General features: G+C 38.0%; 2 protein-coding genes across 8 annotated transcripts in view; one reads left to right on the plus strand and one right to left on the minus strand.

The window, feature by feature from the left end:
- The window catches only part of LOC129575280 (transcription factor mef2A), a 72,732-nt gene that overhangs the window by 29,677 nt on the left and 15,568 nt on the right, over positions 1–27,487 (plus strand). For all 7 annotated transcript variants that reach the window (XM_055458540.1, XM_055458546.1, XM_055458544.1 and 4 more), the window contains exons 8-9: positions 15,782–16,115; positions 27,078–27,262. In XM_055458540.1, coding sequence (XP_055314515.1) covers positions 15,782–16,115; positions 27,078–27,262 — 519 coding nt within the window. The remainder of the gene's footprint in view (positions 1–15,781; positions 16,116–27,077; positions 27,263–27,487) is intronic.
- The window catches only part of LOC129575285 (omega-amidase NIT2-like), a 311,296-nt gene continuing 307,719 nt past the window's right edge, over positions 23,911–27,487 (minus strand). The window contains exon 6 of the mRNA XM_055458563.1: positions 23,911–23,920. The gene's annotated coding sequence lies outside the window, so the exon portion shown is untranslated. The remainder of the gene's footprint in view (positions 23,921–27,487) is intronic.

The following is a 27,487-nucleotide window of genomic DNA, read 5'->3' on the forward strand; positions in this document are numbered from 1 at the left end:
GTAATTATGAAAAAACGCCCGAAATCTTCGTTCAACATAATTCGTATAACCTGAATGCGTATTCAAATCTACGCTTCAACCGAAGAAGTGAAAGAACATTCTCATTCTGATTCGGTTGTGTTTCCTCAAGATGAGACAGCTCACGCTTTTGTTTGTTCCTGTTCGAGATTTATGTTAGCGATACGCGCGATACGCAACCCTTCAACATGTAAGTTTCCCTGTAAGACATTACCTCCAAAAAACATAGAGAACGGTTGGGGCAACTTTGTACGTACGTGTCAAGAAAAAAAGACACACATGGAGTGTGATGTGCGCCTCATTCAACGGCGCAACGAATTCCGAAATGAAATTTAAGAAGATGATTGATGACATTCACTAAACTGTACCAGTTGTTATTTATAGTGATGTTTTGCTTACCTTTTCGATTCGAACGAAAACAGAACAGATTTTTTTTTCTGCTGCCAAGAGGTCTCAGTTGCCAAGCGGTTAAAAGAAGAAATGTTTTTTTCAATCACTTCCATTCAAAATGCAATTATTTTTTTTTAGTATATTAGATTATAGTTTCCTCTTTTCGAAACTTACTTTTGAAAAGAGTTGCATCACTTTTGTAAAAAAAAAAAATGAAGAAGAAGTGATGGGCACGTAATGAACAAGCGCGTTTGTGGTATATGAAGAACAAAAATCAACTAGAAGCAAAATTCACGTCCCGAACGCCTTACACTTCAAATTCATCTCATCTTGAATCCACTTACACGGCTCTGATAATGCTTCGAACTTTACACCACACACCGAAGACCTGCTTAGAATTCGTAATGCACATAAGTGGAGTAGCGTTTCGTGAAAAAGTGTGAAAACACCCATTGAAGACGCCGAAAGGTTAAAAAGTTGTCTTAAAGAATCGCCCTTACATTGTTTCGTGTATCGTGTATCGTGTTCATGCGTGTGTGCCGTGTTGTTTGTTCTGTCTTCAGTTGTTCTTTCTTCTACTTTTCCTCTGGCGCTGCACGGTGAAAAAGTTGCACCACGATATGAAACAGAGATAAAATAGGATTTTTGCGCAAGGAGCGATTCCAACATGTGCGCGTGGCAAACGAATGAGAATATTCTTTAGCAAGACCAATAGTGGCGATTGAAAAATAGTAACGTGTGTTTTTTTTCCACTTTCATTTTAATAAAGCTGTGGTGTTTGGCTGGAGGCGCGCACACATATACACACTCACACACATTCTTTCCATGTCCGTGCTACCGATAACTGGCTGGACACGGTCTTGATGTTGCTCCATTGGCGTGCGCCCTTTGCCATGTGCTTTCTCTGCATAGTTTTATGTATGAGCGATGTACATTTTTTCCATGTTATGAATTTGTGGAGAGAAGAAAAAATCCGATTTCTCTCTCGCTCTTTCCCCATTTTGAGATGCAGAGCAAGTGGAGCGCTTGGTGGATACATGAAGAAGGATCTCATGGTCTATAGAGAATTCTTTACCTTAGATGGGAAAATTAATGAGATTAGAATCAAGTGGAGAAATGGAAATGGAAAAGAAAAAGTTGTTCAAAGAAACCTTCTGAAATTTACTTCCAAACAAGTTAAAATGCATCAGAAAGTGTTGGACTAAAAGGCATTTTATTTTTTGGACAAAAAAAAATTCATTCCCATTAAATATGATGATACAATCAAATCAAAAGCATTTTTTTTCACCTGAAATTGTCCTTTCCGTAGACCGCTCTAGCATCGTGTTCGCCAATTCGATGTAGCAAATGTACCCGAATGCATTTTTCCGATGGAGATTATTGTCGAACATGGCCGAGTGTCTCCGAGTGTTGCGAGCTCTGCACCAATTTTTTCTTTGCTTTCGTCCACATTCCCGGCTAGAGCCACAATGATTTCTTTCCAACTGGCTGCTTTATGTTGTTGAGGCGCACAACCGAAGGTAGTTGTGCGCCAGCAAGCCTCAGAAGTGCACTTGGCATTCACGGACAACAGCTATATTATGCACTCTCTCGCCCGTCGTGCTTTTTTTTCGAGAGCTCTGTAAAAATGTGGATGGATATTATGTACCCGTGCGAACCGTACGGGCGTGTTGTTTATTTGCCTACATACTCAAGCGCGCGCGTCCTCTCTGTTTTCTCCCTTTCTCTCTGTCTCTATCTCTCTTTCGTTCTTTTTCGCATTCTCCGGGAATGAAGAAAATGCACAAAATGATTACGAAACAAAAGCAAAAAAAAAATTGCGACACGAATGGATGAATAGATTGGAGGAACAACAGAAAAAAAATTGGAATAAATAAATGAAGAAAATAACCAACCAAAAACTACACGGGGCTACATGCAACACACATATATATAAGTCGTCCTGAACATGCCCAGCTCACAACCGAACGCGAATCATCGTAGATAAATGGTCTGGCTGTTTTTTTTTCGCTTGGCACCAAACGAACGCCAAACATCGCATTCGAAAGCAGGGATATGCGCATTCACGCTGCTTACAGTTACTGCCTTTATTTCATTGTCGTTCGTTGTTACTCGTTTTTTCTTTCTTTCTTGCTGGCTTTTGTTTTCGACGAGCATATTCATTCCATTCGCATTTTTCGAGCATTTCAAACTTAACGTTGCAATGTACACACTCTTTTCCACCAATTTCAAAGGACCTTGGCACTCACAAATATATACAGAAAAAAAAACATCAACCGACGATTTTTATTCGCTAGATCTTTATCACGGGATAATTTCATTATAAAGCCATTCTCATGCAATAACGCTATCTATGGCAAACCATCCACAAAATTCCATAATGAATTTCGAGCAAACGAGAATAAACACATTTTCGAGTTCTAAGTCATGGCATAAACCGGAATTCTTTCGCATTTTGGTTTTATTTTGGATGGATTTTTTAAAAGTTTTTAATCTAGTTCGAGCTAGATTTGAATAGATCCATTTGTATTCTGCATTTTTAATATTGTGCGATTATTTTGTTTCAATCAAATCAACTGCAGCATTTTTTAAATTGACTTTTATTAACCATCAAATGATGAATGCAATTAGAAAATGGCTCGAAATTGGCATAACGTTTATGAATGTCTGGAACGAGTGGAAGCGCAAAATCTTGACATTTTTTTATTTGAATTTCGATAAAATGAGTTGAAATGACCACAACTGTCAAAACAATCAATGTCACCCTATTCGATTGACCGTAATTCAATCTACATTAAATAGCAGGAACTAAAATTTCTCCTGGACGCTAAACGGCGAAAAATGCTTTTTCATATAAAAACACATAAGAATGTATGATCTTAAGTGCCATGAAAGAGTTGAATGGATTTGAGTTTGTTTCGATTTTGAAACTTTCGAAGCTATCATAGCGGCTGACAACAAAATGAAATAATTTGATGATAATTTAAATAATTGATCTGCAAATGGACAACGAATGTATGAGTGGGATAGACGAAAATTATTGAACGGTGCTTTATTGTGCCAAGCAAAAGAGCCGACGATTGATTTTGTAGTTCGAAATTCGAACCAACATTTTTCGCATTGTTACATTTTTCTAAAAAGAGTCACTCAAAACCAATACTCTTCATTCGAAAAGTAAAGAGTATAAAAGCATGAATAAATTCCACATGAACTAATCGAGAAAATAGAAAAGATAAAAATGGAAAAAACGCGATTTCATGATCAATTTTCGATGACCAGTTTCTTTCAATTTCTCAAAATCCTCGCTAGTGGTAATATAAATAGACTTGGCTCAGAAAAAGGGCAAGATGATAATGAAAGATATGGTTCGCATTACTTAAATATCCTATTCTTTAGGTGATGCAATGGGATGTGTGTGTTGCGAAAGTGAGCCACAAACTGGTCATTAACCTCTAAACTAGTTTAAATAAAATGCGATTTATTTCTATTTTTTCTCTTGCGATGCATTCGTGTGCGTGATTTGCATATAATATCGATCTGTACGTTTCGTCCTACGCGTAGAATAGAGCGCGCGCGCGCGCACAAAGGGATACACACTTAGCCTGCAATGCATATTCTATGTGTGATGTGTGTACATTTTTCGAAAGTTTTCTGATATTGCAGAACATGAACACCGAAAGAAAAGAAAAGAAGGAAAAAAACGTCGACAAGCGAAAAGAACTGTTAGAAAAGTGTACTTAGTAAGGCACATACTCGCCGTATAGTGTGTATATATATATCGAAACGAGTGAAAAATGAAACACCGAGTAAAATATACCGAAAAAGGCTGACAAACATACGCAAAGAGAGAAGAAAGACGTAGACATCATGGGCAAGGCGCGAGCAAAATATGCTAAACAAACAACATTCGGTTCGATTGCATTAGTATAACATACACGCGTGAATATATGAGAACTTGCTAAACAAAAACTGCAAGCGAAAACAACAGAAAAAAAAAACAACGCACACACAACACGAACACACACATATAGCGCACAGAAAATCGTAATAACACTAATCAGTTGAGCGAACGTAGAAAAGATCATTAACAATCTCATTGGGCAAAGACGAGGCAAACAAACGCGCAAAGACCCAGAGGAGAGAACACAAATAGGAGAGAACGAAAATTTGAACGAAAAAAAAGAACAAAAATACACGAATGAATGTAGGAAAGAAACAATCGTGCACATAAACGGTATTAATAAGAACAACGAGTGAATGAGTAAAAGAGAGAGAGAGAAATAGAGACAAATGGCATTACATAAAAATTCCCGAAACAAGCTATAAGGCAGGCAAATATGAAGTAAACAAGCGCGGGTGCGAACCATGAGCTTTCGTTTTGCCGGCATTATTCATTGCCGAAAATTAGTGATTTTTTTTCATTATTCATGAAGTAATTGGTGGATAGAATGTATTGCACTAGCAACACCAACGAAGAGGGAGAGAGAGAGACGCATTTCAGAAACGAGGTACAACATTCTTCACCGACCACATTGAAATCGGTTCAACCGATTTGGTTGAAGATGCTCGCAATTATTTTTGCATACATTATAGAGGTACTTATCACTTATACTTTTTCGTTTGGAGAAAGCCACCAAACATTTTGAGCTGGCCAACTATGCATTCATTTGGCCTTCATTGCCTTTATTCCTCTGACGTATTTAACGTGTTGCAAGCGAATTCTATTTTCATTCAAAACTATCCACATGCAACAAATTGCACTTTAACTGACTGCCTTCGTTAACCGGCTATTTTCATTGACACTGAGCACCACCGGAAATAATTGAGAACACCGACGTCTATTTAACGGAATCGCGTTCATTTTATGAAAAGGACATTCATTTAGCACTTCTTGAGAAGTTTCTCTGCAGAATTTCAGCTGAATTCATGAGAAATTGAAGGGAATAGGAAAAAAAGTTGGAAAAGGAAAACAGTCGAAAAGGGATTTAAACTGGTGAATTGGTTTCAACCTTAGAAGTTCCGTTTTTCATCAATAAATAGATTGCTCGACAGAAAACTTCATATTACAGTATTTTGATGCACCATTCTTCCAAAAGAGTTGAAGTATTCTTTGATATTTGCATCGATACCGTTCGAATGTACACCAAGAATACCAAGAATACACTCAAAAGACTCTTAACCCAACCAAACGGTCTTCTTTTGAATTTCATTCCTGTTTTCGACATTTTCAGTTTTCATTTTTAATGGAAAAAAAAATCGACTCTTCAACACACATTTTCTTCCATGAGAAAAAAACCAGTAAAATATTTGTTTTTCAACGAAGAAAGTGTTTTCTTGAAGAATCTTCTATACAAGCTCATTTTTATACGATTTTTACCATTATAGGATATAATTTAATGGTTCTTCTGCGCGATTTTCGCCTAAACGCAAACAAATTTGCTACAAAAATCCAATTCATTATTACAAATATCTTGACTGTGTTCCATACCGAAAAAGATACGATGGGAAAAGCTTATGAAGTGAGAATCTTCCACACACACACACACTGCTAAAATGTTATGTGACTATGGGTAAATAAACTAATTCGGAGTAGTTAAAAAGAGCTGCGTATGGCGGAGCTTTTCTTTAATATTTTTTTCGTCTTCTCATCGCACATACATAGAGTACCATGCGACACAGTCACACTCACACGCGTACCGTACGCGGCGGTTATTTGTATAAATCATCTAACGGAATGGGCGCAAACAAAAAACAGAAACTTCCAAAGAAAAATCAGAGCATACACACATATACAATGCGCCGGAATAGAGAATAGAGTTCATAGATTTCGAGTTCTCGAACAGCATCACACACGAAAAAAAGGAATGAGAAGAGAGATAGGGAGAAAGAGAAAGAAAGAAGGCAACGTACATATTGTGTGCAGAAATTGCATAGGGAGCGCGACGCAGTGCCGACGTCGTCGTCTTGGTTGTTGCCCGAGAATGAAGGAGTAGAGAAATGTATGCGCTTGAAATAAAAGCGAAAAAAAAACACACAACAAGAGCATCTCTCACACAAAAGATAGATGAAAAGAAAGGAGAGAAAAAAAAGCGAAGAAGAATTGCAGCAGCCACGATGAAGTACGCGTCTTTTGGCTATGCACATCAAGAGAGTAACAAAATAACAACACACGAAATAAAGCAAAGAAAAAAAAATAGCGAAATAAAAAGAAGGAAAAAAAAAGAATAAAAACCTTAACGATCACTACAATCAAACGGAACGCAGCGTGCAAAAGAGAGTCAAAGCGACGAAAGAAACAAAATATAGAGGGAAAAAAAGTATAGCAAGACCGTCGAATATATGCGACGTGTACCTACAATTCGCATCTCTCTCTCGAATGCGCGATCTCTCTCTCTCTCTCTCGGTGCTTATAAGAATATGTGTGCGGAGTGTTGAGTGTGGAAAAAAAATTGGCGAACACACAAAACTTATGGCAAACTATAGAATATATAAAATGAGCGGAGAGGAAAAAAAATATATTGTAAGGTTTTGCTTTTGCACAAGGAGAAGCGAAGAAAAAAAAACAAATCGAAACGAAACGAACAACAGCACAAGAAAAAAAAATAATAATATAAGATTCTATAGAGTGCATTACTACACACATTTGCGCAGATTTTTGTGGAAAACTTGTTCTCTCTCCCGTACGTGCTGAGTACCCGAGCCATGGATTTGTGGCTGCGGCCGCCGCCGCCGCCGCCGCCGCCGCCGCCATGTGTACGTGTGTGTCTGTGTCTGTCTGTCTGTGTATACATGTGTGTTTGCGCGCATGGATTAATTATAACGTTCGTAGCGCAAAAATTATTTCAAACATTTTAAAATGCGCGTGCGCGTGCTCAGTCACACAATTTCTGCTTTGGCAGTTTTGCTTGTAATCTATTCGGGACTATAACCATTTTTCTAGTGCGTTCGTCTCTCGGTCTCTCTCATATAAAACCGTTTTTTTTTTGTTTGTTTGTTTTCGTTTTGTGTGTGCGGTTCCATACCCGATCTCGGGATCGAGAAACCAAATAATATATATCAACAAAAATCGCAAAGCGCAGTGTGCACGCAATGCATTTCCCCACACACAAATCACACTCTGACCTCCAGAAGAAGACAGTGGAAAAAATGCGATTTTCGTCTGTGAGAGTTTTGTGAATTTGCGACGAAATTTTTGTGCAATTTGTTTTTGTTTGTTTTAAATTTAGAGAGAGAAAAAGTGTCCGAGACAGAGACATTGACTGAGACTGATCTCAGAGAGAAAGAGAGAGAGAGTGAGTGATTGCAAAAACGAAATTGATATGGCAAAAAGACGTAACGGTTGATATTGCACATTGAATTATGGAACCAATCAAGGATATTTGTAACGTGTCAACAAACACAGTGCATTGATCATTTTTCACAGTGCGCGCTATTTTTTTTTCTGCCGTTTTCAAAAAAAAAAATTCGAGGAAAATTCAGTGATCTCGCAATCGCGTTCAAAAAACCACATTCAATTAGAAATGAGTTCAGAAATATTGAGAATGAGTTAAAAAGTGATCGAAAAATAAAGAAAACAGAAACGGATACAAAGTTTTAGAAATCGATCGATTCTTTCCAATTAAAACGGTTATTTAGCAAAATCCCATCAATTAATTTAAAATCCAATGTCAAATTGTGCGCTTTTTTCTAATGAAACCGCATTAGTGAGTTTTTTTTGTTGTTGTGTAAATTCTACGGATTTCGTTCATGAATTCACTGATTCCGATTATAAATTTGTTCATTAAAATTGCAATGATTTTGTTCATGATTGAATCAGTCATATTGTCGAGGCGATTGTTTTTTGTACCGAGTGAGAAAAGAATCTTCTTCTTGAAAGAAACAGCGTAGAGAAATAGCACAAAAAGAAGAAGAAAAAAAGAGTAATCGTTATGATAAGGAAAAGTGAGACATTATTTCGACCGAGAGCGATTATCGAATGTAATTAGAAGAATTCACAGCCCGCGAACTATACAGCTAGTGTTGATATGATTGTTGTTACTATTAAGAGCGCTGAACTAATAAAGTGAAGTGATCAACTTGATTTTTGTACACACAACACATAGTGGAAATATATTCACACTCAATATCGAGAACGATCGCAAGAGAAGAAAAAACAACAACAATGTGTATCGAATTATGAAATCGTTGATTACACGATCCATTTGAGCAACTGCATTTTTTTTTTCTGTTTGTCACCAGTCGTCTTCCATCCACGACAAACACGTACGTACGAAAATAGAGTGTTAATTTGATGTTAAGGACAATTTCGGATACGAATGCGAACAGTGCAAAACAAATGGTCTGGTCATTGACATTGCCCGTCCATGGGGGAACGGGAGAGAGAGAGAGAGAGAGAGAGAGTGAAAGAAAATAGAAATCTAGAAAAAGGCGCATGAAAAATGAAACGATTCAAGAAGAATCGAACGATTAAAAAGATAACATAATTTGAAAGCACTAAAAAGGCGGATAAATCTATGAAAAACTCCGCCAAAATCATCATTTCCTCTCTCAAACACATTTCTGTGATGACCAACATCTATTTTTCTCTCGCTCAATGCAATTGAACAACGTGAACATCGAACTCATTCATATCACAAACAACAAAGGGAAAAAAGGAGCGAAATGCGTGCGAGTGTTTGCGAATGAGCGCGCGAGCGTGAGCGCCAAAAGAAAGAAGAGACGTGCTCATTCAATTACTTTTTCAATTGGTCGGTTGAGTACTTTTTACATCATTAATTTCAATCATGCTTAGTACGTAAACGACCCACGACGCCAATCATGTCTTTGAGTTCGAGTAACAACGGCTTTCATTGTGCATCGAGAGGTTGCTTTCTTCTTGTTGTTGTTGTTGCATTGTTGTTGTGTTTCGTGTGCGTGAGCGCGTGCGCGCGCTCGACTGATGCCCGAATACCAAAGGAATTAGTGAATGCACAACGAAATGAAATCGTTTCGGTCGGTGTCGGGGCGAGTGAACAACTGGTCAACAGCACAACACGACGAAATGTGAATTGTGCGTATTGTCCAAGGGCATGGTTTCTCGGCAGTATGTATTTGTGTGTCTCACACTAGAGAGCCCACATTGCAGGTAGCTCACCGAAAATCACCAAAATTGCCGATTTCAACGTAACATTCATTCCACTCTAGTCTATTGTACGTTCACGGATATTTTATCATGATTTGAATTACAATTTTCGACTCGCGCGCGTCGCATTCAATTGAAAGAATTGTTCTTGTCGTCATCGTAGTCGTCGTCGGCGCGGATTTGTTTTATTCATTTTTTTTTCTTCAGATCTTTCTCTTCTCTTCCATACGCACTCTTTCATTTTGCACGCATTATTGCAATTCACATTTAGAATTTTTAGATTAATTTCGATTCGCTATTTCCTGAATGTCGGCACTCTCTCTCTCTCTCTCTCTCGGCGAAGTATTTCTATCTATGGCTGGCTAAGGAGCTACACCAACAACAACAACAACACACACGTACATCAAAAAATGCGAAGCAACAAAAACAACAACATCAACGAGAAGAACAACAACTGAAAAAAAAAAAAAATAACATTTGCGTTCGTTGAAGTTAAAATAAAATACAGAAAAAAAGACACTTACAAAACATAACAAATGGAACAAAAAAAAAGTAAAATGCGCACCGCGCGTCCGTGCGCGCACGCTCCTCACACAGCTATAAGTATAGAGAGCAACAATATGAAACGGCTGTATTTTAAACGAAAGCAACTTGCAAATACGTATGAAAACGAAGAAAAAAAACGCGGCGAATGGCAAACTGAAAAAAATTGAACACACGAAATGAAAAAAAAAGCAAAATTGTACACACAGAGAGGCACCGAAAAAAGGCAACAACAACGAAAAAAAAATCCGACCGAGAGAAAGAAAAATGAGAAAGCGCGAAATAACGAAAGAAAGAAAAAAAAAGCCGAAGCAAAGAAGAAAAAAAAAATGATGCAAATATACATATGTATATATTCCAGAGCACTAACCTAGGACAAGGAATGATAGTTCAATGCCTTTTCGTTTATACTACTCATCTCCTGTAAACATAACACATAGATGCATGCGTTTGCACATTTATAACAACGGACGAAATACAGCAACAACGAGCGAAAGAAGAAGAGAAAAAAAACAATTCGTACGCCATACGTAATACAACAGAAAATAATAACAATAATAACAATGTACAGTACAGAGCGTTGAAGAGGCGCGCTCGCGCCACTGCTCGATGAATCCCCCATGCGAGAGAGATATTGCATTCGGCTCTGAAAGAAGAGTGATCTGTTGAGTGTGTGCGCGCGCGCAAGAGCGTTCGCTCGCGCACGCTAAGAAAAGATCTATATTAAAAATATGCACTATATATTGAATGAGCGCGCGAACGCGTTGTGTTCTTCGTTCAGTTTCTCTCTGTCTCTTTTTCTCCGTTGAGTGTTTTTGTGTTGCAGAATGTATATCAATACCGTCTCTTGTTGTCTATATCAAATCATGTGCGCGTACACACATATATGCGCAGTTCTCGCGACACACACACACACACACACACACACACACACACACACAGATCACCGACGAGCACACTCGCTCGTACACACTTGCCCAAAACGTCTATCACCATCTCTTTGCAAACACACAAAATGCGAAATAAGAGTCGATCGCGAGCGCGCTCACGCGCACACGCTCTCGACTTTGCATTTCGGATTCTCCGCATATATGCGAGAGAGCGACGGAAAAAAGGCAATTACGTTTATTAGAACTCTTTTTCGTTAAATGTGTGTGCGCTGAAGGCGCAGCAAGACTGAAACTCATGCGCATTCGATTGTATGGATGCAAGAGCCGAGGGACACCACATCGACTCACAAACGATTCTGTTTTTATTTTTCACTGGCTGGCTGATGGTTGTTCTTGCGCGATTTCGCATCGATGCTTACAATTTTTTGTTTTCACAATTGAGAAATGCAACAAAACGGCAATCATCAAGAGCAACAAAGTCAGTCACACTGACGATTGATTCACTGCTGATAGCCATCTTCCTCCTTTTATTTTCACTCGCTATACGCATTTACTTGAGCAAATGATCGTGCGCCCGATGAGTGAAATGCATTTCACCCAAATCAACGGAACTGAACAAAAAAAAAACCGAATCGAAACAGGGGAAAAAAACAATCACCGCTTTCATTCAATTTCTTAAAATTCATTCAATATTCGATCTTCGCTCGATCATTCTTTCTCGCTTCTCGCGCAGAACGATTATTCAGTACAGAGAAATAGAGAGTCAGTACAGAGGAAAAAACAACAGCACCAAGAATTCCGTATTGAACGTTCATTTGTGCGAAATATGAACGCGCACACATACACCACAGATGCCTAAGTGCTGAATGAGAAGTGATTTATGCACCATGCGACCTGAGAAATGAAACTGGCAAATATCTCAAAGGCAAACGGACACCGAATGAGTGGAGCGAACAAGAGAAAAAAAAAAGTTCTAATATATTAAACAAAGCCAACGGCAACACTTAAACACGGAATGAGAATAGCGCAATTCATTTCAACGAGAGAGACGCGTGCGCGCGCGCAAAGAGATTCATCGCTCGCGCGCACATCGCACATACACAGAGCATAGACATGAGCCCCTTCTTCATCGTCGTCATTTTCTATTTGCACGCGCTATTTCGCAATTGTTGCCACGGTTCAGTCTCTCTCTCCCTCTCTCTCGGTTTTTAACTCTCTGAATCACCAAACTCATTATCCCAAAGTGATTTTTTTTCTTCGCTCTACTCATTTTGCTCACTTCTAACTCCATTTCGTTCAACTATTTTTCAATATACATACATTATTTTTGCAAACATTACATTTACTCACATGATGAATCTTTGACTTGCGCGACACTCTAGCAAAATAAGGAACTTTACCTTGTCATTCAACGTAAACACACATTCGATACTAGCGCCAAGTTCAATGTCTCAAATTCGAACATCCGAAGAAGTCGAACGAATTTTTATTCGATTTTAATATGCGCTAAGAATACGCTCAGAGCGAGATAATTTCGAAAAGTTACGTTTCGGAGGGTCGGTTGCAATTTGCGACTCGTAAAGCGCCAGTTAGATGCTTTTCAGTTACTTGTCTTATACATTACGTTCAACCTTCTTTTTTTTGAATAAAGCATTCCAATGTTACAGACTCAAGAAGACAAAATCACTCTCATTCAAGACAAAAAAGTGCATCAGATCATCACAAACACCCTCAATTCAATCGATCATTTCTATATTTTCATTTCTTCCCGTATCCAAGATCGAATATTCTAAGTTTAATGTAAAATTCCGGAATAGAAAGTATTGGATCGCCCACGATGGGATAGACTCAGTATATAGGCAGACATGTATTGCACTTTTCTCTCTATATATCTATATCTATATCTTTCTCTCGTTCTATTGCGTATTTATCAAGGCATAATCTCACAGTGAATATCTTTTTTCTATTAAAGTAAGATTTTCACTTTTTGTCTCTCAATTTGACTTAAATTTTTCGGCTTGCTGAAAAATTCTAGCGGGCAAGAGTCATACAGAACACTTTAACCATCCCACACAACAAATTGGACACATGCAAATAGTCAAAATCAAACGAAAGGGCGTCTTTTGCATTCTGGAGAACGGAAAAAACTCCAAAAGTCCCACATTCGAAAAAAAATCATGTTGAACTCCGTCAACGTATCCAAATAATAAAGTGATCGAAATATTCTCAATATAAATAGAATTCAGTTTTTTTCTTCGTTTATTACAAATCATACGTTGAAGTTTGTCCCACTCGTTACTCAATTATTTCATAAAAAAATAACGTATGAGTCAGTTCCAGTCTGCGGCTGCAATCGATTGCACGCTGATCATTTCAAATGACTCATAATTACCTTGACTTTCGGAAGCTAAATTTCGCATCATACCAAGCATCGCCGAGCGCAAACAGTCGCTGCAGTTCTTCAATGTCTCCAAATGTTCCATGCGTCGGCAATTTGAACTTTGAATTCATTTCGTTAGGAAATGTGCGAATGCAAATGCGATAAATTCTCAAGTCGACTGCATCGTCGTCGTTTGTAGCGTTTTTTGCTATTCGGGACGTGTTTCTAATGAGTTTTTTGTGAATTTCTTTGATACGTTCTTCTCCTTTCGTTTTCTGTTGTACCGCCGTGCACATGAGTCGGCCATAAGTAAGTGCTCGTATAAGCTCAATCCTCAATTCATTTATAAAACGCACGCTTTGCGCTCGTATTTTGTTTCGCGGTACTCGTTCGTACATTAACTTCATAGCTCATATTCATATGAGCATAAATGGGATCCATACGTGTGTGTGTGTGTATGCGTGTGTTTTCTCGTGTCTTTCGTAAGTTTTCTTTCCGTCTTATTTCTGTTTCTCCTATATCATACGGCAACTCCATCGAATGAAATTAAATCAGGGTTTTGTCTGCGACCGTCACAAATCAAGTAAATTACACCATCGATAGTCGCTTGAGAAGAATGCGCGATCGGCGCTTGTAAAAAACTCGATTTAATTGATTGAAGAAAAGAAATGCGATGTGCAAATCAGAGTGATGCGACCATTTAAATGACATCAAGTGAATATAAATCGAATGGAAACGGTCGAACCCTGAGTGCGTTAACAAAACTGAACATCGGCTCAATTTAGACGAGGAGAGTGCGAGCAAGCAATCACGGAAAAAAAGAGTTTCAAACAATGTTCCTATTTTTTTTCTTCTGATTTCTGTTTCGTCCCTCATTCCTCAACACAAACAATCTTCTCTCAATGTAAAAGTGAACATTTCACTAGTCTTCTTCGATTTTTATCGCTCAAAAAGCGAAAAATAAAAACGGCGACAGCAGCAACGGCGCACTTCGTCGACAACAATAACAACAGCGACCGACCCAGAGAGCACGAGAGAGGAGCACCGATGTAAAAGCGTTATAGATTGTGTGTGTGCATATGTGCAATGTGCTTGCTCGTTCGGTGCTATGCATACATTTATTATATTGATTTTTGGATCTACAAAGTCAAGATAAAACGACCATACGATATTTATGAAATGAAAAAAAAAACGAAGAACAACAACAACAACATTCGTCGTCTTTGTCTGTCGCATCGAGCGACGACGGTCGGCGTCTCCGTTGCGCAGAACACACTCTTTCGCAAATACACACACACACACAATCAAATTCACATGTGGAGAGCTCAGTAAACTATGTGCACATCTAGACGCCAAACAACGACTCCTGGTGAATTATTTCGTTTGGTTCTGTTTTTTTCACTATTTTTTTTTGCTCCATGTACACGAAGACATTCACATACGTTATCTTTCTTTTTTTTCGTTACTGCCTCGGCCGAAACTCAAAGGCGGCCGTGCTGCAAACTGGGCTGTGTGTACATGTTGGCTTAAGTACAAAAACGATTAATCGTAATTTGTGCGTTGTTGTTGTTCTCTCTCTCTCGCTCACTCGTTTTTTTTCGTGTGCATATTTTCGTTCGCGATTTGCTGTGTTTGTGTGCGCAAATTGAACTGAATTTAATGTGCACTCTCTAATTTCGACGATTTTTTCTCTCTGCTGCCTTCTTCTATTCGTTTTATTTCTTCTTTGATTTTTTGCACTCGCTCGGACTCGACGCGAGTGCTTTTTTCCGGCTTTTCTCATAGCAGCGCGCCTGAAATATGAAAACTGCCGAGTAATCACAATAATTTAGATACGATTGCAACGAGAAAAAAAACGCATAACCAATGCTCATATTCTCATCACTCGGTGTAATATATGTATTTCGCATTTGAAAAGATAACTTTAATCTGGTGAAAAAATTGAATCTTTTTTCATTCCTCACCGCAATGCAATGATCGCATTTGCTGGAATTGAACCACATTCATAGTGACTCATCGTCACTCATTGACCACCGACTCTTTTCTAGTTTATTACTCAAACACGCACGCTGATCATGTCAACAACCACATTATTTAATTGATTCCAATCATTTTGTGTTTGATTTACTTGGTTTTTTGTTGGAATTTTTGTGATCGAAGAAGGTTTATTTAAATTTTTGAAAAGCAAAGGTAATATCAATCTTATATCTAACAATCTCATGAAGTCTTTGGCAAATCGAAAAAAACAACAAAGTTGAAATCTGATTTCAACATTGACCAGTTCATTGTAATGAACTCAAATCGAAAATCATCTCTTTCCAACCCCTGAGAATGCTTCTCTTTTTTTTTCTTTTAGTTTGGACCAATAACACACGTTCTAATCGAATTGCGTTTTCCACCTTTTTCTCTCTCTCTCTTTACTCGTGTTTCGATAAACAGATTTTCATGCATAAGAGTGCGATGCAAATGCAACATGCTCGGGATCTACAGCGTGGTGTCGGTGCCGGTACAAACAGTGGAAATAGCGCCAATGCTGGTGGGCTAGCTGCTGCCATTAATACAAACAATATCAGCGGATTGCCGGCCATTATGGGCGCCAGCGGTGAAATTAAACCACATCAATGTCAACAATGTCTGAAGAGCTTCTCGTCCAATCACCAGTTGGTGCAACACATTCGCGTTCACACCGGCGAAAAACCATACAAATGTTCCTATTGTGATAGACGATTCAAGCAATTGTCACATGTTCAACAACACACACGGCTACATACAGGTAAGCGTTTTAGAACATTTCTTAAGATTTCGAATGGCGAAGAAGATTTTGTTCCATATTTGTTGAATTAAAGAAGAAAATCTTTTCTCTTTGATCTTCGTTCCTTGCTCCTCGTTCCTAGATCTTCTTCTTTAATTCAGAAAATGTGGAACTGGAGAAGAAAAGAAAGATTTTTTTTTTTATGAAAATGGATTTCGAAAAGGGTGATTCAAACAATCGAGTCGAAGCGGGGTTTCATGAAATCGCCACTTTTATCGGCCATTACCATAAGAACCCAACGAACGAAATGAAAAAAATGAAGAGAATTGAAATAGATAAAAGGAAGAAAAAAAGTCCAAAAAATAAGAGCAACGAATTAAACTGAAAAAGCGAGACAAAAAAGGAACTTTAAATAGTTTATGATGAAAAATTGAGGGCACAATGACAAGAACTGTTTATTCGAATGTAGTTTCGCTTCAAAGATTAAGCAAAAACAGAAGAAAAAAACGTCGAATCAAAAGAAAAAAAAAAGAGAAAACAATTGAATTGTTCCATTTCAGCGGGAATTATTTAAAGAAAAAAAAGTAGCTGCGAGAAAAGTGCGTGTTCGGAATTGAGTTTCTAATCGGCAATTGCCGTGGTGACAAAGCGCCATTCTCGTAAACACGTCAACTAGTTCAAATTCTAGTGCAAATAAACAAATTATATTTTGCGCGAGAAAAAAAGGAGAAAAGCAAAGAAAAATCGTGCATTCGTTAGTTGGCGCTCGCACGCGCACACGCTCATCTACGAATCCTCTCGTTATTATCATATGTTTCGATATTCGTGCGCACGCTAGTTGGCTCTGTCTCTGTCTCGGGTGTTTGTTATCATGTTGTACGCTAGCAATAAAATGATATAAATAAATCTGATGTTTGTTTTTGTTTGTCAAATGATAATGACGACTAGTTGTTGTATGCGTTTGCCTCGATGCAGATCGGTTATAAACAAATAAAAATCTAGGTCAATACTGTTTAGGATATTGTTCCACTTACGCAGAAAAAAAAAACGAAGAAAAATTATAATCGCTTGCATCAGCCGCTAAATAAAACGAAACTCTCTCGCCGCACAAAATGAGTTCAGTTTCCTTTGCGGATAAAAACAACTTTGTGTCTTCCTCTTCGATTTTTTTTAAACGAAAAATGGACCTACCTCAGCCTTTCTGTCAAAACAAACAAATACACGATCGATACCACTTGAGAAATTGAGTCGCGATGTGTAATATAAGCGCCTCACGGCAACACAAATTATTCCCAATTAATATGAATTACATGTGCCATTTTTATCACAACAATTTGTCTGCGCGATCAAAAGCATATTTTGTCATAGGTCTCTAGTATAGGACGGGAAAAAAAATCATGTCTGTCTTAACAACTTTCTGTTGAGAGGTGAAATCATATTTGCATTTTTTATTAGACAACTCTCTCGTTCATGAACAGAACCGAAAAAGAATGGACGAAGGGGAGAGAGGAAAAAGTGGAAAATCGTCTGCTTTTAATGCTTTTTTTCGCTCTCGTTGAGTAATAATTTAATAAATATGTGTGTCCCTCTTTTTCCTACCATTTCCAAAATTCCGTTCGTTCGCTCGCTCACTCGCTTGCTTTTTTTTCATTTTTCACAAATTGTGACTAATCGTTCCGTTATTATTATTTCGACGGCATTGCTGCAATGATGTAGAAAAATCACCTTAATTTTTATCAGCAACATCAATGCCCGGTACCCATGTGTACTTAACCGAAATGGAGCAAAAAAAAAGAGTGTAATCGGGAAAAAAGGGGGAAATCATTGCAATTCTTAAGTGCCATCCAGAGAATGACAGTTTTTTTTTCTCTCGTGTATACCCTTCAAATTTTTATTTTTCGTGTAAAACATCGTTTTTTTTCATCTTCTGTCGAGCAACTTGCCTCTTTTTTTCGTCGCCCATTTTTGACACACCACTTATGCGACACGCTCAGTGCGAAAATGGAGCCGAGGAAAATTCTTTCCCAGAAACGGCTTGGAAGCAGCTTTTGAGTGTTGACATTTTTTTGTTTTTCTATTTAGTTGAAAGTTCTTATGAGTAAAAGACGAAAACTGGAACAAAAAAGATGAACACGAACAAATAGGTGAACATGGGCAAAAAACAAAAATACAAAATGAATGGAAAAAGTAAGAAAACATTAGCATTTCTGATGAAACTGCTGAGCCTAAGAGTAAAAACTGAAAAAGTAACAGATTACGTGTACGCTGTTAAAAATCAAAAGTGAAGCAAAAGTGTCATCACATTCCCGGTCATTAGCACCGCAATGAGCTCAGCTGTCCGCTGTAAAACTTTCAATCCATAATCCAATCACCCGAAAAACATATGATACAAAAATTTCAATTTCATTACCAGCCTCGCTCGAGATTGCGACGACATCGCCACCTCATGTGCTGGTGCGAGTGGCAACCGGGGGAAAAAATGAGAAGCGCGTACAACAACAACAATAGTCATTACCCCATCTCTAGCATTGTCAGGCTCATAATTTTTAATTCAAACCCTTTCGTTCGCCTTACATTTTTGCAGCCGTTTGCTACACTTTTTTTTTCTTCTTGATTGCTTTCGTCAATATTTCGATGGGTTTCATTAACGAAATTATCGTTATAAATTTTTTTTTTCGCCTCCACTTTTATCGGTGGAGTGTTTTATGATTGCACATTTGGCGGATGGTGTTGAGTTACAGCATCAGTTGAATTTTGAATGAAACTCACATTGTGGAATGAATTTCTCCAGTGTTTTTCGTCCAGAGATGGGGAGAGAGAGAGAGAGTATCAATGGCCGAGTAAATCACCATCTGAACGATCGGGGGGGAAAAACGCTCGTTTATTTGCAGCGCCGTTTTTGTGTCGCGTGTTCGCCGGTAAATTGGTTAATCAAGAAATTTCCGTGTGGTTCGCGAATCCCATAAAAAACCCACTGTGTTGGTGGCATTTTTCTCTTTCTATTGGATTTCTTTCGGCGTTCAAACACCGTTCCACATTTGAAAGAGAGCAAAAAAAACGGCATTCAATAGCGCGAACTATAACAAAAAAAAACCAGAACCAAAAACAAAGGCGAGAAAAAGCAATGAAAAACAATGGCAAAACAAGATGCAGCGAAAAGGAGAAAAAAAAGGGAAAAAATGACTCAAAGAGTAATTACGTGCTTTGATGCTTAAATAATCGACGTATTAGTCATGGATTTTATGAATCTTTTGTCCAAACGACAGTCTCGTTTGCGAGCGCCTTTTCATAAACCGCACCAACACCTCTTACTCTCTCTCTAAAGCCATACACAGGGAAAAAAACTACGGCTCTCATATTTTCGGAATTTATTGTGGTCGCTATTTGGAATACATTCAATCACATTTTCAGTTTGGTTCGCAACAACAAGTTTTCGGGCTACATAGTCGCGCCGGAAAGAACACAAGATATCCGACATTTTGGAGTGGGGAATTTAATAACTAATGATTAGAAGTAAAAATGGTTCGTGCACAATCTATTACGAAAATTAGTTGAACAACGCATCTAGAATTGTTTCAATTGTTAGGTTTCACCTCTTTCTCTCTCTCTCTGTCTCTCCCTCTTGTGCGTGCGCGACGAGAATAAAACATTAAAAGAAACGAAAGAGCGAGACTACAATCGTCAACACACAATTTTTCGTTCGTGAAAATAATTATTCACGATTCGATGCGCGTTTTTGTTTTGGCCACATCTGTTCCATTTCACAAAGATATCAACCAGTAGACTTGGCGTCTCCGAAAGAATTGTCCTGTATAATTTACGAAAGAAAAATGCGAAGAAACTCATCGAAAGAAATGACACACACCAGAATCATTTATGGATAAAAATACCGTGAATCGGACTCATAATTACAAACAAGCGGTTTTTTTTCCATATCCGTTTTCTTTTTTTACCTTTCTCCTTATCTGCTTTGGGTTCAGAAAGTTTTTTTTTTCACTCATTCTCTCGTGGCATTTTTATTTCAATTTTTGTGTCTGCTTCGAAGTTTTTTTTTCTTCTTTCGTCGGTTGTTTTGTTTTGAAAGGGTTGCAATGAGAAAACAGGTTTTCTCTCTGTCTCTCTCGTCTATTATTTGAAACTTTGACATTTGGAATAAAATGTTTGGAGACATCTCTTCAACTTTCCGGTTTTTCAATAGAAAACTTTTAAAAATCAAGAGCAACTACCGCAGAGAAAAAAAGACAAGAAAAAACTGAAAAAAGTAACAATTGAAACTATGCGGTAATTCGATGGAACTTATCGCATTTCGACCAACATCCGTAATTTCATTTAAATGTGGCTTTCATTTGAAAACGTTTATACGTATGTCATGTGTTTTTTTTTGCTCTTCTTCTTCGGATACCTCTTTTCGTTAATCGGTTGAACTCAGCCTCACTTCTTCCGAGGGAGAATTGTTTTCCAACTTTGTTTGTGCGCTAGATAGAGAGAGCGCGAGAAAATGGACAAAAATGTCGTATTGAATTTCATTAGCGCACCTCAAGATTTGAACCGGCAACAAAACAGTTACAACGAAAGGGTAGACAAGACATGCTCTTCAATTGTTTTGTGCACGGCATTGTATTGGCATTTCATTTGGTGTGCAACGGGTTGTTGAACCACTCACTCACTCACTCACGGCTGTCAAGCGATTCGACTTAACCTTGAATTTTTGCTGCCGGAAATACCAACAGCCATACCGATAAAACAACAACAATAACAATGAAAACTGTAATCTCACCGGTAAGTCGATCATAGTGATTTACATCCATACCCTTCTCCGGATTCGTCATCTGACTGACAGTGTCGGTGCTCTCGTACCAATCTCAACTTTTGCCGAACATGTTCCATTACTTTGGCGAATGAGGTCTGGTATCGATTAAAATCCGTTGAATGAATGAAGCGACATTGAATTTCGTTCGGCTCATGACTCGATGTTTGATGGATTTTATGTGACGCAAAGCAGTTTGAAGGAAACATTTTTTGAACAATAGTGACTGAGTCACAGACGGTGTTTTACTCATTTGATAAATCAAATTCATGTAAAATCATCAATTGCTCAATGAAGCTAAGAAAAATGTGTGAATCATGACAATTCGGGAAATATTTTATAGCTCTAATGCACTGTCCATGGCAGTTGCTTGTCTTTCCCAGAAAAAAATCTCAGGACTTTTCATCTTCGTGTCGTGCAATGACCATGTCGCAGATGATATTTCGATTTTAGCCACATGTTATATTACCCAACAGAAGAAAAAAAACACACTGAACTGAGTGGAGACAGGCACATACCATAAAAACCGAAAAAACAAACGACCATAAAATTTATCGCGGGACACGTCACCCCTTTCTCTGTGGATGTTTAAGGCGGTTAAATGAAACAAGCTGAAGAGAGAGATAAAAAAAAATTCTGATCACGTAATGTGTTGTAAATTGTCTCCCCAACGAATTTTTTTTTCTTCCGCGTATTTGAAGCCAATTCAAACATGCTTAAATGGCAATCTGCTTTCGCTTATTACAATTCATTTGACTTTTATCATTTTTTGCTTTGTAAGCGGAGTGTGTGTTTTTTGCGACAGTGTATCAACAGCTTGTGTTTTGACTGGTATCAATTTTTTTTGCACAGCTTTGATGAGGTTGAATGTGTGAGGACATGATTTAACATGTAATTCAGTTACTTCTCCTTTATTCTAAAATATGAACTTTAAATTGCGAAGTCTATAGCTTTTCATTCAGAAAAAATATTTCGGTAATTTTCTGATTTTGATTTCCTTTACATTTCAATGTATCGACGCAAAAATGTGTTCTGAGAGCCAAAACATTAACTAATGCTTGAGGTGTGAAGAAATGTATATTTAAATGCATTTTGTTGGTTTTGTAAAGAGATTCATCACAGTTCATGCTGTCTTCATCACATTTATGCGGTCTGTGCTGCCTGTGCTGTCATATGCACTCAAAAGTGCCACCCGGTTCATTAGTTTCGATTGCAACGTCTACGAAACGTGTAATTTTCATCAGTGGAATTACAAATAGTGCTAAAATTTATGAGACGTTTATTTACAAAGTAATTCCACTAGCTGGAAATGTTTCACATGCAGATTTGTGCAAATGGCCATACAAAAGGACGCGTTCCGTTTTGTAAAAGGGTTACATTAACATTGGCTTCAAAAGTGTTTTGTGTGGACGGATTCGTTTTTTCTTTCTCTCTACCTTTTTCACCTTTTTTTCCTGATTAAATTCCAACCCAAATAAAATTAAATCGTCCACTTACGTCGCATTAAAAATGTTTTTCGTTGAACATATGAAGGTAGCATGTATGTGACAGCTTTGAAACGTCGACAAGCGCACAGGATGCTGAAGAAAATACATTCGAATATGGAGAGAAAAAAGTGTTTGGCTTTTGGAAATGGACCAGAACAATGGGTGTAAAATTATTCATAATATTTTATTCTCATTTGAAATGAGTCTTTGGAGACTGTTAGTCAAGTGTCCAGCTTTGCACATGTGATTTGGCAATGATTGCCAAATGAAATTGCACCATTGAACCAATAGTGTGAAGGGAATTTTAGAGAAATGAAGAGAAAACGATAGTTTAAACGTAAATTCAGGCACTCGTAATCGAAGCAAATTGTGAAGAGAATTTTCAAATGAATTGCAGTTTTCAGCAATCTTCCACATTGAGTTGATCTTGATTCCCATCGAAGATGGTGCTTAAGAGCACAAAAAATGGGGAAATGAATCTAAAAAAACTCAATTTAAAAAGTCTTATTCGTAATCACCGAAAAGAAATTGCTGATGCAGTCGAGCAACTCGATTCGATTCAAATCACCAGCGCCCATAATAATATTTCGATAAACATATGCAAAGTGTTAAATGGGAGATTGATGATGTAGCAGAAAGGCCAAAAAACGAGTCGAGAGAGAGAAGAAAAAAAGCAGCACACAAACCGTGTCCTGATTTCATGATATGAACAATGTTGTAAAACACACACACACCGCATTTAGGTGTGTAGCGAAGAAAAGAGGTAAAAGTAATGAGAAATTATAGAGAGAGAGACACACACACACACACACACACACACACACACACACACACACACACACACACACACACAAAATCGGGTATTAAAAATGCCCGTGCATAAAAAGTGGTGCACGTATAAAATGTGGTTGTTCACAGCGCGCTTGTTTCACTTATTTGTTTTATGTGTACAAATTTTTTTTTTCTCTCTTCATTCCTGTATTTCTTTTTACCGTTTTTTTTGTGTCCTGAAAAAAAAACATATTGCAAAGCATGTTGTTCATGGCTCATCATTCTCTGCCCTCCGTTATTTATATGCAGCACATACACAATATCTATCATCATTCAGCAGACCAATCTGTTTGGTTGTGAAATGGAAGAGAAAGAAAAAAGTTGCGCGCGGTTTTTTCCTCCTTGTTGTTGTTGCTTTCAGTTGTGGCTTGTTTGTTGCCAATGAAAGAGCGATACAAACCGTGAAATAGCCCTTAAGGCTGTAATGCCCCGTCATATTCTCCTGTTTCGTTTCTTTCTCTCTCTCTCTCCCTTTTTTTCTCTACATGTGTCCATTGATCGCGCGTCCGATTCCCAACTACACACTCACCAACCATATGAATCGCATAAATGGGCAGTTTATTTATGCGTGGGATAAAAATCTCGAAGTGAAATGAGTTAGGCGCCATATGCTCATTCTACTACTACTCCCCATTCATATATGTTTGCATTCGATTCACTCGCATGTTGTTGTTTTTTGTCGTGTTTCGTTGTCGAATTCGGTATTCAAAGTCGCCACCTTTTTTTCCGCACATTCAGAGGTTTTTCAAGCATTTACTTTGTATTTGAATAGCGGCACAAATGCTTCTCATTCTTTCGCTTTACATTCTGTTTGCAGTTTATGATGCTATTTAATTCGCCCTCTCTCTCCTCACTGCCGAAATTTTTCCATTGATTTTTTCTCGTCTGTCCACATTGGTTTTGGTCATTCTCCTTTGGTTTTCAGCATACACACAGGCATTTGGCAGCGAAACGAAGCAAAAAAATGCTGAAAGGGAACCGAATTGAGAGATTGCAGATATGACGTGTGCTTCGCGGTCATTGTTTGCCGGCGAATTCATTCTGACCAATTCAAAGTCGGGAACAAAGGCAACAACAGCAGTAGCAGTAGCAGCAGCAGCAGCAGCAGCAGCAGCAGCGGTGGCATTTTTTGTATGTGTCGTTGCTCCGTTTTAAATTGGATTAAGTCAACAATTCGAAAATCGTTAGACTCGTGCATGGTCCGAGGTGCCATTCCATGTCCCCCGCTGCTGCCGCTTTTTTTCGCAGATTTTTCCATGAATATCCGTTTATGTTTGTTTCACACTTTTTTGCACCTCGTTTTTTTGTTGCTCGCTGTTGTTGTTATTCTCTTATCACAATTTGCGATTTTTCGCAGTCCCTTTTTTATTTTTTGTTTCACTTGACGCCCCCGCAAATGATTGTTCCCATCGTCGTGCCGTTGTCGTGTATATTTTTTTTCTCATCTCTCGTCGTCGTCGCTCTCACTTCGCGCCGTTTAAATCTACATATTTTTAACAGATTTTCGTGTTCGGTGGCGTTTTTTTCTCTCTGTTTTTCTCGTTGTGATACATCCGTGTGTATCTTGTGGCGGCAAACTGGACGCTTGCCACCGAACATGTTCATTTTCATAAGTCTATATTAAACGGATTATTGCATTGCGATGTGACCGCGACAGCGGTTTGAGTTAAATCACAATTTGCGCACATCGTTTACGTGAGATTGATATTCTACTCAGTCTCTCGTCGCCACTCGCCATTCGTTTTTTTTTGCCTCTGTTTATCGTTAGTTGTTGCTACTACCGCCGTTTCTTTCTTTTTTTTTGCTAACGATGTAAAGTGGCGAAAGTGACGTTTAGTGCTGCTGACCTTAAACACTTTTGCAAACGACGACACCGCTACGGATTTTTTTGCCATTCGTCGGTATAGTTGTATGTATTTGCTTCCTGCTGCACAGATGCAACCAGCAGCGACCATTTGTTTTGTCGAACGAGAGAGAGAAAAAAAAGCACGAGCTGTACACATAAGATAATTTGCTTTTATTTGATGCTCTCTGTGGCATTTTTGTACGGTACATCGTTGTCCTGCGACGAAGTGAGTGAGAGAAAATAAGAATATTGTAAGCGTTGTGCCGCTATATCTACTGAATGGTCATTAGTAAGCGCCAGAGCAATGGCATTAAGTGAATTTTAGCCGCCATCGCTTGAGTGTGAGCCACACTCACTCTCATTCACTTTCGCATAATGAATGGAAAACAGCTTCAAGCTTGGATTTCAATACCACTTTCCTTTTGGTCTCTCGATGAATGAACTGCTGCTCTTTACACTCAGCCGGTGCTGTGTGGCAAGGGGCGCACACGCTAAAACACAGACTTTTTAATTGAAATGTTAATTTAAGCAACCGTTAAATGGGAATTTCATTTTTTTCCGTCTCCTTTTGCCCGCCACTTTTTTTCGCACTAGCCCTTTAATTTGCTGGCCGGCCACATGTATTTGATATGCAATTTTTTTTTTAAACACAATTTGCCGATTGTATCAAATGATCAGTTAATCGGCATTTAATTTCACCAACCCTTCCGTCTGCCCATTTCAATCTCTGATCGCATTTCAATAGTTCTTTTATTTGTAACTTGGAAAATAGATTTTCTGTGAGAAAAATGACTTCGTGCTTTAAAAAAAACAATGTTTGAGTACATTTTATTTCAATTTCATTTAAAAGAGAGAAATCTCTTCTCTGTAACTTTTATGTAAATAGAAAAGTGACTTTTTTCTGACAAAAAAAAACCAGCTCATAATACCCTCCATCCTAAGCTCTTCGTTCATTGAGTCTCTTCTCATTACACTGTGGTTGCGTCGCTCCTGCAAAGAAACGTTGAATGGATCTCTTCTTCTTCTTTTTTTCATTCATTCCCAAACTAAGTAAACTTTGTATCCTGAAATAACTGTTAGTGCTGTTACTTTTGTTTGTTTGTTCGCTCGCTCGTTCGTTCGTTGGCTTGCTTGTTTGTTTATGTTTAAATAGCGGTCAGCTGCATAACTTACTGCGAACAGATTTGATGTCGGTTAGCTAGTTATTGTTGTTGTTTCTTTTTAAATAGCTTGTTGTATACGATGCAGGAAATGACTTTGAATACAAGATACCGTTAACGTTGCAGCAGTTTTTGAGGTAGACAAGAGGGAGAGAGAGAGAGAGAGAGAGAGAGAGAGAGAGAGCGAGAGAGAGAAACAGTTGATGCGACTGAATGAATTTTAACAGTGGCGACGCTCGATGTCATGTGTCGTTCGGGGAAGAATATTTTGATAGCTAATTTAAATAAAATAATATATCGCTTACAATTAACTGATGGACGTCAACTGGTTTTACGAGTTTATTTTTTCTGTTCGGTTCCTGGATGCATTCTCTCCAAAATCACATGATATTTTGGAGAAAAAAAGCAGTCTTTTCTGCTGTTCATGGGAATAAAATTTGAATTTTTATTGCATTTCCAAATGACATCGATATTGTTTGGTAATTGTCATTACTCTTCTAATTTTATTACCTTTTAAAAAAATACCGTAGACCGTCAATTCGACTGGATTCGTATCATACAAATTTAACTCCTTTCTCTTCAATAAAAAAAAACAGAGTGCTTGGTTCAAAAGGTGAAAAATCTTTGAATTGATGACGATTTTTGAATGATTTTTCTTCGCCAATTTGAAAAATAACTGTATTTTTCTATCAATTTGTATTTAACACTGATTTTATTTTTTTCCTCCAAGATTTTCTTCTTTTTTCCAACATTTTTTTTCCTTCTTTGTCTATTATATTCCTTGTTTACAGAACAAAATCCTATCTAATTTGCCCCAAATTAAAAATGTCTTGCTTTCTTCTGTGCGTATAGGTGAGCGTCCGTACAAGTGTCACTTGCCCGATTGCGGCCGAGCGTTCATCCAATTGTCGAACTTGCAGCAGCACTTACGAAATCATGATGCTCAGGTGGAACGAGCCAAAAATCGCCCATTCCACTGCAATATCTGTGGTAAGGGTTTTGCAACGGAGTCCAGCTTAAGAACGCATACATCAAAGGTCAGTTGAATTGAGATTGCATATTATTCATACATAGTGTACACAAAGTGTACACTGTACACACCTTTATACATTGTAACCGAGAAATTGTGGGAAAAAAAATCTATGTGTTCATATCGTATTCAACCGGTTTATGAAAATTGTGATTTAATGCGAAATTAGACGGGTCGATTTCGAGTTGTGCTTTAATGCATTTTAAAAGAGGTTTACTAATTTATTTTCGGT

The sequence above is a fragment of the Sitodiplosis mosellana genome, unplaced genomic scaffold, assembly GCF_009176505.1.
Source record: "Sitodiplosis mosellana isolate CC-2019 unplaced genomic scaffold, AAFC_SMos_1.0 Smas_scaffold_6166, whole genome shotgun sequence".
NCBI classification, from domain to species: Eukaryota; Metazoa; Arthropoda; class Insecta; order Diptera; family Cecidomyiidae; genus Sitodiplosis; species Sitodiplosis mosellana.